Source organism: Eurytemora carolleeae, unplaced genomic scaffold, assembly GCF_000591075.1.
Source record: "Eurytemora carolleeae unplaced genomic scaffold, Eaff_2.0 scaffold776, whole genome shotgun sequence".
Lineage (NCBI taxonomy): Eukaryota > Metazoa > Arthropoda > Copepoda > Calanoida > Temoridae > Eurytemora > Eurytemora carolleeae.
Window position 1 is genome coordinate 155,755 of NW_019396698.1, and position 10,774 is coordinate 166,528.

General features: G+C 33.5%; 2 protein-coding genes across 2 annotated transcripts; one reads left to right on the top strand and one right to left on the bottom strand.

The window, feature by feature from the left end:
- Window positions 1–586: 586 nt before the first annotated feature.
- LOC111707525 (replication factor A protein 1) lies at window positions 587–10,183 on the bottom strand. Its single transcript, XM_023480638.1, has 15 exons — window positions 9,398–10,183; window positions 8,818–9,180; window positions 8,215–8,357; window positions 7,448–7,907; window positions 6,862–7,061; window positions 6,637–6,765; window positions 5,123–5,209; window positions 4,917–5,049; window positions 4,289–4,443; window positions 4,158–4,194; window positions 3,980–4,092; window positions 3,281–3,383; window positions 2,603–2,722; window positions 1,878–1,964; window positions 587–1,002 (listed from the first exon to the last, which is right to left on the bottom strand). Exons 2-15 carry the CDS (start codon window positions 8,890–8,892, stop codon window positions 832–834), a joined length of 2,013 nt encoding a protein of 670 aa, XP_023336406.1. The 5' UTR covers window positions 8,893–9,180; window positions 9,398–10,183; the 3' UTR covers window positions 587–831.
- LOC111707526 (fatty acid-binding protein, adipocyte) lies at window positions 5,434–6,014 on the top strand. The gene has a single exon (XM_023480639.1). It carries the CDS (start codon window positions 5,484–5,486, stop codon window positions 5,904–5,906), a length of 423 nt encoding a protein of 140 aa, XP_023336407.1. The 5' UTR covers window positions 5,434–5,483; the 3' UTR covers window positions 5,907–6,014.
- Window positions 10,184–10,774: the final 591 nt, after the last annotated feature.

Sequence of the window (10,774 nt, forward strand, 5' to 3'; positions counted from 1 at the left end):
CAAAGATTAATGAACAGATTCAGAAGTTGCAGGATCCGAACAAGGATTGCCTGGGTGGGTTGTTATCTAGTATCAGCCAGTCTAGTGAACAACGCATGTGGTTGACCCAAAGCATTTTGTGCAACAGAATTGGGCAAACGGAAATAGTCACTTTTGCTATACTTGGCTTTTAGTGCACTTCGCGCCCATCTTCTATTTCAACTTTAAAGTGCGGCTTCATTTGTGAGCATCTTCTCTTTGTACAGTATAAAACAAAAACAAAACAAAGTTTGCGGATTTCATATTATTTTTTTTCACGCATTTTCAAAATATTACAAGAATTAAAAACTTTTAAACAAACATTTTTGTAATTTTGATCATTCATAAACCTTCCCTGGGGCCACGTGCGGTCCCACACAAAAATTGGGTCTGATAGAAACAAACAGACAGACAAGTTAAATCTATATAGATGAAAGTTTACACCTGAAAGTAAGTTACTGAATGCTGATCCATCTTATCTCTAGAATTCTGTTTTTCTACATTGTATTGATAAAGAAAAAAAATTGAACACATAAAAATATATTTTTCGAAAGTGAAAAAAATAACAGACTGTATAGTGTATAAGGATAAAAAATACGCATCACAATATAATAAAAATAAGACGCATAAATATTTTACTGGGATAAACGATACCGACATATTTATATAAGATTTTTTATATTATTTAATCGAACAAAAACATAAAACTAGGCGTCGTAAATATAAATATGGCAAAATACTATACAAGGTAAAAATATTGGTTAAAAAAATGTCAAGATGATAAGGTACATTTCCATGGTTAGCTCTAGGCCTCTATATATCTATGCTCTCCCCCCAGGTTGTACCGTACTCCTGGTCGTGTGCAACACCTAGCTCCGCCTCTAGGGCATGAACCTGAGAGATCTGATATTGGATCAAATCCTTCCAGGGTAAACCAGCTTCTCCTTCTACCCAGCTGATAGGAACCACTTCATTTATCACAATCTAATCAGTTCAAGTTTAAAAACAAGAAACTGAATAAGGACACAAACAAAAACATGAACATGGACAAAACAAGGACAAGAATAAGGACAAAAACAAGGACAAGAACATGGACAAAACAAGGACAAGAACAAGGACAAAAACAAGGACAAAAACAAGGACAAGAACAACGACAAGAACAACGACAAAAACATGGACAAGAACATGAACAAAAACATGGACAAGGACACGAACAAGGACAAAGACAACGACAAGGACAAGGATAAGGACAAGAGCAAGAACAAGAACAAGAAAAAGAACAAGAACAAGAACAAGGACAAGAAAACGGAAAAGGACAAGGACAAGGACAAGGAAAGAAACAAGAAAAAGAACAACAAGGAAAAGAACAAGGACAAGAATAAGGTCAAGAACAAGGTCACAAGGACAAGAACAAGGACAAGAACAAGAACATGGACAAGTGCAAAGATATAGACATGGACAAGAACAAGAGCAAGGACAAGAACAAGGGCAAGAACAAGGACAAGAAAAAGAACAAGGACAAGAAGAACAAAAACACGGAAAAATACAAGGACAAGGAAGAGAATAAGGACAAGAACAAGGACAAGAGCGAGGACAAGAACAAGAAAACAAGGAAGGAATAGCACAAGAACAAGAACAAGGACAAGAACAAGGAAAAGAACAAATAAAAAGAACAAGAACAAGGAAAAGAACAAGGACAAGAACAAGGTCAAGAACAAGGTCACAAGGACAAGGACAAGAAGAAGAACAAGAACAAGGACAGGTGCAAAGATATGGACAGGAACAAGAAGAAGAACAAGAACAAGGACAATTTTCATCTGTGATCCGGACCGTAAATCCGCATTAGTTTCATACCATACCTTTAGTTTTGGTGCATGATTATATGTTTCTATCTTGGAGGAAACCTTGAATATAAACGGTTGAAAAGTCTTCGAGGATAGATGACTCTGAAATATAATAAACTTTACCGTCCAATAATCTATAAAATAAAACAAGACATTCAAATATATATGCTGCGTATAGCCGGCCAAACGGCTGGACCAATTTGGCTGAAATTTGTTAGCCTAATTTTTTTTTTCACGGACAACGCCGGGCCCTTCAGCTAGTAATCTTTATAATAAAACAAGACGTTCATATATATATGTTGCCCATGGCCGGCTAAACGGCTGGACCGAATTGGCTAAATTTTTTTTGTGGACACTCATGGGTTGCCGGGGGATTGTCTTCGGCAACGCGAGACCTTTCATCTAGTAATATTATATTTTCTCATATAACTATTAAAAAGACCAAACAGTTAAGAATTTCTTGTATTAAGTCTTGTACATTAAAATCAAAATTGGAGGGACTGCAAGATCATAAAGTCGTTTCAGTAATGTCGCATTAATTTTATTTTCTCCTTCTGTCCTTAGTAAAAGACAAAATGGATAATAAAAATCTACAAAATAACAATAATGATAAGGATAATAATAGTCACCATAATAATAATAATATTTAAAATTCGGTAATGGTGATGGACCAAACCTCTGTAGAGTAAAAGTCGATTTTAGTTGCACATTTATTGAATAATACTATTACTAATAATAACCTGGAACTTAGTTTCATCTTTCTCCTGTAGCTCTGACATCTCCTGAGCACTCATGTTAAACAAGGAGACAGCATCAAACATTGAGCACCAGCTGTTTGATGTATAGTCAGCTATATTCAACTATCAATAAAATTCAGATTATTGATGTTTCACAGAGAACTTAATTCAGGTATAATCCAAAAACCAATTTGAACCAGGCAGCCAGGGAGTGGGACCGAATTTGATGAATTTAGGCTAAGTTCAGAGACGGTTCAACCACGTATCTTGAATCGGTTATTCAGGATTTGTCCATGATAGATTAGAATCAGGATTTGGGATGAAGGGAACATTAAGATAGTTAGGCGGTAGGTAGTTCGACCTACCTAAGTCAACATTTTTTTAATTCAGTTCCTGATCTGCCAATTTCAAATAGAAAAAAATCCGACAATTTGATGGACAGATTACAACAACATTTTACAGATTCTTAATTTACTTTAAAAATGCCATACATAAATGTGGAAATTAACTATAGTTTTCTAATTCCTATTTCTTTGCAACTTAATGTGTTATTTTAAACCTTTTTGATCTAACAAAATTCACAGTTTTAAGGATCATAGATAATCACCATCAGTTTGCAAAGATTAGAAAACTCGAATTTTTGGCGGCTGTGCATTACTTAAAACAAATAAAAAAACCTACCCTAACATTGAACCGTAAGGTTGTATCACACTCCTGTATATCTCGTCTGATACACTTACTGCACTCGAACCCACTACTCCCAGGCACCACTTTCTTGTTACATCTAGAAATATGGGGTTGACACTTGATTATTGATATCTTTATATACGCAAAAAATAAGTCTTTTATAAGTTTTATTCACACAAGGAAAATACTAAATCATAATATTGAAAATACATCTTTTAAATTGATTTGTCCCCTTATTTATCGCGCGCACTTATTGTGGTATAAAAATGTGCATCAAGGAAATTACATTCATAATAAAAAGGTTGAGGGGCGTATTCAGGAATTTGTTANAGAACACGTTTACTGAAAGTATAAATTAATTACAATTAAATTATATATTTTACATAAATCTAAATATTTATTTAAACTTTTAACATATTAGCACTAAAAAAGGTTTAAAAGTTTATCCTTTCTTCAGTACTAAAACATCAAATTTAAGCCCTATCTCTTTATATTGTAATTGTACAATATGTAAATTTTTGCAATGTGTGTATCACATTTAACAAAGCGAAATTTCTTCAGAAGTGTGTGTGTGTGTTACTGTGTGAACTGTATGTAATTAATTGCAGAAAAAAAAGTTTTAAAATGGGGCCATAAATGGAGGGTGGTATCTCCGGATACAATCAACCTACCTATACAAACACATGTCTATACCTGGTTCCTGTAGGAGGGGTGTGTGCTCTATAGAACAAGTTTTCATCTTTAATCACGATGATCCAACCGTACAGATTAAACCTTTTCTCTCCTCCACTCACAGTCAGAGCATCCTGAACATAATTTAAAACTTCACGACACAAAAAGACAATTTTCACGCCTTATTGAATATTTTTACCTTAAGCTCTTGTATGGTCGTGAACTCCTCTTCAGTGCTAAAAAAAGAAATAGTTAAGTCAAAATTTATTTTTGTTTAATTTTTGTTTCCATTTATTATGACTGGCATCTCTTTGATATATTTTTTGGTACCTTGATTTGTTGAGCTGGGATGGGGGTTGTGATTGAGAGTTTTGAAGAATGTTACTCCAGGATACTAGATCCTCAACCCTGGGATTATTTGGCTCAACCTCGTAGCTCCCGGAGAACCCAATACTCAGATTCTTCACGTTATTCCATTCTCCAACCTGAACAGACAATCCATCATTCAATGAATTAGGGGTCAACGATCCTTGCCACCGCAGTACAAAACGGCCTGCCTTGCACTAGGAAGGAGACTAACCCGGGCGGTTTGTACTAAGTATCTTTGCTTTAATAATAAGTTATCAATTGATACAAAACAAATATGTGGCCTAACACAATATTAAGCGTGGATCTTCATAAGCCACGCTTCGATCATGATGGTTATTGGTTATCCACATAGAAAGAGATTTCACAGAGATGACTGCCGCAGAAATTTAATTTATATTTTTAACATTTATGATTCCATGTGAACTTTTTCCATTCGTTGCAAAATCATCTCTTAGTTCATTAAAGACAAAATTTTATAACTCAACTTTAGGGTCGTTTATTTATAAGAGGTTTATGTTGTCATCGAAGTTTCACCATATTTGGTCAACCCTGTAAATAAACAAAACAAAATCACTAAACCATTTCTTACCTTTGCTCCCTTTAAGGCGATAACCCTGTTGTTGTGGTTGAAGTCCACTGCCATTCTGCCCCATAGAGTTAGTGATATACTGCTCCCTCCCTCGCTATCATCGGCTAGGATCAATTCTCTTTTCTTCAAATCCCTGAAAGGGTTGTTTGATGAAGAATAGAAGATTTTTTTTTGAAAATAAAACATAACAAAATAATGATTCTTACTTATCGGCTTTACTTCGAAACTCAATAACGTTTCCAGTCTCTTGCACCCACGCACAGACATCACAACTACTGTCTTTCTCCAATTCTCTAGCAAATAAATAGGTAGTTTTATTACTTAAAATTTTTCAGATTTGATGTATTTGATTCAGTTGGAATTTAAAGAATTTATAATAAAACAGAGATACTAAATCTCAAAATTATGCAAAATGATTAATTGCTCATTTTGAATATATTAATCGATTTTTAGATAAAGGTTGAATAAAAAAACTAAGATGGATCCGCCAATTTTTCATTCAAAAATCCGCGAATCATTTATTGAAAATACCCAAACCAGCATTAAACTCCAAACTAAGCAGAAGAAATGGCAGCAACAATAGTCGGTAAATATCGGAGAGTCTCAACCGAGAACTACGAGGAATTTTTGAAGGAATTGGGTGTCAACTGGATAATGAGAAAAGCTGCAAACTTGACTGTCCCAATTCTAGAAGTCACTGAGAATAATGGTCTCTGGAAGATTTGCACAGGAAGTGGAGACCCTCCTAGTTGTTCAGTAGAGTTAGAATTCGTCCTAGGCGATGAATTTCAAGAGACAACAGCTGATGGAAGAGAGGTGACCTCTATTATCAACCTAACTGGAACTACTATGATTCAAACGCAGATGTCTAATTCAGGGGGCCGCAACTCAACCGTAATTCGCGAGTTTCTGGGAGATACTGTTACGGTTACATTAGGAGTAGATGGCTGGCCACGTTCCTGTGTACAAGTATTTGAAAGAATACAATAGAGGTTCAAGCCCTGAGCACTTTTGATCTTAGAAGAAGAACATCATCTATGATCAATGATCATCTATAGTAATTGTTCTAAAATATGAAATAAACTGTGGATTTGTTCATTACTTTTTTTTAAGTGCTCTTATGACTTAAGAAAGAATATAATATATGTCAGAGAAAACATGTATTCTGAATGAATGCGTTACATCAGAGTAATGCAAATCATAAATCAAAATTATTTAAATATTATATGGTAATTTTTAGCAATATCTTGTCACTAAGATAAATATTCAGACCAAGGTTGTAATGCAAGGAAAGTTAATTGCAGTTAATTGTGTATACTCTGCGTACATATTGAAACCAGTTCTCTCTGTGCGGAATTTGTGAACAAGAATAGATGCGTCAGTGTTCGTTTAGTATCCGAGGAGGTTAAAAGCATTAAATTTTGATAATTTTGATAATACGCATGATAGTTTTCTATGACCAGAATATTTCATTGATTTTTTATGTGAAAGATGGATCCCATGTCTCCCATGTCAGGCTTCGACATCCGTCTTGTGTATACATTACCGCCTAGAGACAGTACACTGCCGTACAAAAATCGCAGTACTAGTAAATATTATAGTCTACCTATAATAGCATAAAATGTACAATATTTAGCTCAGAAAACAAACTTAGTTTATAATCTTCTGGATCACAAGAAGTAAACTCGAGAGGTCGAATTATTTAGATTTTATCTCCTACCTTAGTTTAGAGATTGGAACAAACTTGTATTTGATGTTGACCGGATCGGAGAGTAAGGGACCGATTGCTTGCGTATTTTGGTTCCATATGAGCTCACAGTGATGGCCGGTTGAATTAAAACGTGCATCTCTAAATAAGGAATTATTGTTATCAGGACTGAAAATGGTATAAGAGGTTAGATCAACTTAATTTTCTTAAACTGTCGTTAGTTTCAGAAAAATCCACCTGACTGGAGTAATCCTAGCTCCGGTCAGAAGATAGGTGCTTCCGTTCTCCAAGGTTGAATTCAACATCTCTGCCTCGGTATTAAATGCTTTAAGCATGATATCTCCAGTGGAGTCACTGAGAACACAGCTTATAACCTTCCCTTTCCATCCACCCGAGCTAGATATCTCTTTTAAATCTTTCTTCTGTGATACACGAACCTACAAAACTTTAGATATTTAAGATATCAAAAACTTTGAGAAACAAGTTAGTTATGTTCAAGTTCAAATTGTGTTTTTCTTCCTAAATATACATAATCTACATATATAAAGTAGTAATCTCTGTTTGTTTGTTTGTTTGGATTTTCGACCACAACTCATAAGTGAGTTGACTTTTCTAGAGAAATTTTCTATTCCAGACAAAGCTGGGTTTCCAAGCTAGTTAAAAATAAAAGATCTCCCAACGACATTGAAAAAGATTGAAATAGCTTACACATCGCACAATGGTTTGAATACGCTAGAGAACCAAGAGCTATTTATAAATAGTTCATTTAGGAAGTTGCCCTGTCAAAACTTGCATTTACGAATACTGTGTTTAATGAAATTACCTTTATCTTATATTTGTTCATGAATGTTTCAATTCCAGCAATCTGATGAGTCGCTTTCGTCCCTCCTCCCCCTGCACCGTTACTCTGTCCGGTATTTTGTCGTTTAGGAGAAGGAAAAGACTCCGCCAGGTTTCTCTTTACTGCTTCACGGTTCGGTTTCCTTTCCGGGGTACTAACTTCAGTCCTTGGTCTTACAGCAGGAGGAGGACCTGGGATACTCAGGTTAGGAGGGGTGGACAAGCTTCCTGTTGCACTACCTTCATCCATTTTTGCACCAATACTCTTAGGTGTTAAGGGTAGCTTTGTAGCACTTTGTTTTGTGAGTTTAAATCCCACTTCGGTTCCGTCCTGAAGGAGAATGTAATGATGGAATAAATACGCGTAGGATTCCTGTCCATCCTTCTCCAACTTTCGTACACAACTCTCTCGGCAATCCTCAGGAAGTGTATCCGTCCCAACCCTTCAATTTTTTTTACAAATTAGTGATTTTTTTAATGGACTTTTTATTTACTTTACTCAAGATAGGAAGAAAGTACAAAGTTTACAATTCAGTTTAACTAAATATTTCTAAAATTTTAAGAATAAAGAAACCAGAAAATGAATTACGAGAAAAAATTCTTTCAATACTTTATAAACGTAGAAGAAAGAAAAAAGTAAACGTACTTTTCCATCAAAACATTTCATGTACTTTTATAATTCAAAACTTGTATTTTTAATATAAATTGAAAAAATCAAAAACTCTTGATTTTTGAGAAATTAAATCTAACCTGATAATAGAGAATTTGGTTGGAGGGGAAAGAGTGCTAGTTATGAGGAGTCCATGTTTATATAATGATTCTCCGTCCCAGAACATTATACGATATCTTCTATCAGCTTCATTCTCATCACTTATCAACTTTGTGGCAATAACCTGGTTTAAAAAGATTAAAATTTTTTTGAACTGTGAAAATGAAATAAATGAATAATATTACATGCATTCCATAGTGAATAGCATAAAGATAACCTTTTCTTGTGTATCATTAAAGGTTATATTTTGAGAATTTAACATCAGAAGTATTAAATACTATAAAAAAAAGGCATTAAGCCTTATATTTTAAACTGATTTTTTTATCTTTGACGCTAAAGGCCAGTGGTAATTAATTATAAGATTTTTGTATTTAATATTAATTCATGAAAGTTTCTTTTATTTAGAGCACAAGTGAATTGTAAATGCAAATGCAAATGCAAATGCAAATGCAAATGCAAATGCAAATGCAAATGCAAATGCAAATGCAAATCAATCTATTTATCTAATCGATTTTTTCATTAAAATAATAAATACTTCATTTTAAAAAAATTTTTTTTTGACAACACTGACTTAATAACAATACCTGAACCGAGCAATCTGTTGGAAGAATCCCTCTCATTAAAGTTCCCGTTAAACAACCCCAATCAATCCTCGACATTTTGTAAATTTATGTAAATTTTCAAAAATTTACAAACTTTAGTTACATCTGAAAATATTTATTGCTTTATACAGAACACGTTTACTGAAAGTATAAATTAATTACAATTAAATTATATATTTTACATAAATCTAAATATTTATTTAAACTTTTAACATATTAGCACTAACAATGATCCTGTACAATGTAATGTATTTGCGTTTAGTAATAGTCATGGACTCTGGTCAATACTAAATCATAAAAATAAATTTATTATATCTCGTTTTCAGATCAATTCACTGGATATTACTTACAGTAGGACCCATAAATCTGTGGAATTGGTAGACGATATTTAAGCAACCTTCAAGATATTTAATGGTGTAAAATAGTAGTTTAAAATCTATTTTTTAAGAGAAACTGAAATTGACCTGTACAGTGTACACTGCACCTTTGCGGTGCTTCAGTTTCACTGAACTTTTAAACCAAAGTGGATCCAAAAGTCTTATTCTACAGTTTTATGAATCACACTGTAGTCAGAATAAGGAAATATTTACGATGGTGAACATTTTTACAAAATAAGAAGACGAATAGGAAAGAAATCAGAATATATTAATTAAAGAGGAATAGTTTTTAAACCTGAAAAAAACCCAGAGTAGTTTGTTTTACGTCACGGAGGTATTGGCTGGATAATTTTGTGATTGTAATTCTTTTAAATTTTAAACAATGATAAAAACTCAATTTCGATATTTGAAAATTTTCCATCGTTAAATAGAAAATTGCGTTTTAGATATTTAAATACTAAAAACATAATGAACGCCATGGAATCTAGTTTAATTAAAGTCTTAAAGAAAAGGGGGTGACTGGCCTCTCTATCTAGGACAAGGCTTTAATATCTGATGGTTTGAGATTTCTCTGCTTCGGTAAACAGTCTACTCAACCATTCACTTTTTAAATGGGTTTGAAGCGTAGAATATTATTAACAAAACTGAAGACGTAAGTGACCCTCCATTTATAGAGTAGCATGTCCAATTCACAGCGATAACCTGTCAGCGTTTGTCTGATTAATAAAATACTGATTATTTCAAAATGGGGTTTCTCTTTCTAGAAGTATCTTGCGGATTTACGCTGCAAAGACAATAAAGAAAATTATCAGAATTCCATCCATTTTACCATGGAAGAACTTTGATATCATCGTAATATTAATGGACGACTCTTTAAATTACGTCTAGAGTACAGTTTAGACGATTCCAGAAACCTGAGTCCTAAAAAAGAATATTTAATACGGAAAGTTTGTTGCTCTTATCAAAGAAGTGAATTCCTTTTTTTACTACTATGCACTGGAGTCTGTATCTTGAATTAGAACTCTTCTCTACTAGCTTTCATTACACTCTCAAGTGCCAAAGCTTTGCTGAGATCACCTGAAATACAATCAATTAATCAGCAATCAAGAAAAATTATAATTTAAGCAATCTCAAGTGCCAGAGCTTTGCTTAAATCAACTGAAATACAATCAATCAATCACCAATCAAGAGAAATTATAATATAAGCAATCTCAAGTGCCAGAGCTTTGCTTAAATCAACTGAAATACAATCAATTAATCACAAATCAAGAGAAATTATAATTTAAGCACTCAATAGAGTTTTGCAGTGAGTAAAGATTAGAACATTTCAGGTCTAAATGTATAATTGGTAAATAAACATCTCATCAATAAATCAATAAATTTTTTATTTCGCAATGTTTGAGCTATAATGCGGCACAAAATTACACGATTTGATAAGCCTTAATTTTAAAAACATTAGGGACATTTATTTTGCAATGCGATAATTCAATGACAATTCTATGAATTTGCTTTTTTAAAGGGACCGTTCACTTATTTGGGTAATTTCAGGGTAAACTAAACAG

What these genes read in the sequence shown, in the direction of transcription:
- LOC111707526 (XM_023480639.1), top strand. Translation starts at nt 5,484, where the DNA reads ATGGCAGCAACAATAGTCGGTAAATATCGGAGAGTCTCAACCGAGAAC.
- LOC111707525 (XM_023480638.1), bottom strand. Translation starts at nt 8,892, where the DNA reads ATGTCGAGGATTGATTGGGGTTGTTTAACGGGAACTTTAATGAGAGGG. An exon ending in GTTCCAATCTCTAAACTAAG is followed by an intron (nt 5,210 to 6,636) that starts GTAGGAGATAAA and finishes TTTATTTGCTAG; the next exon opens with AGAATTGGAGAAAGACAGTA. An exon ending in ATCATGCACCAAAACTAAAG is followed by an intron (nt 1,003 to 1,877) that starts GTATGGTATGAA and finishes TGAACTGATTAG; the next exon opens with ATTGTGATAAATGAAGTGGT.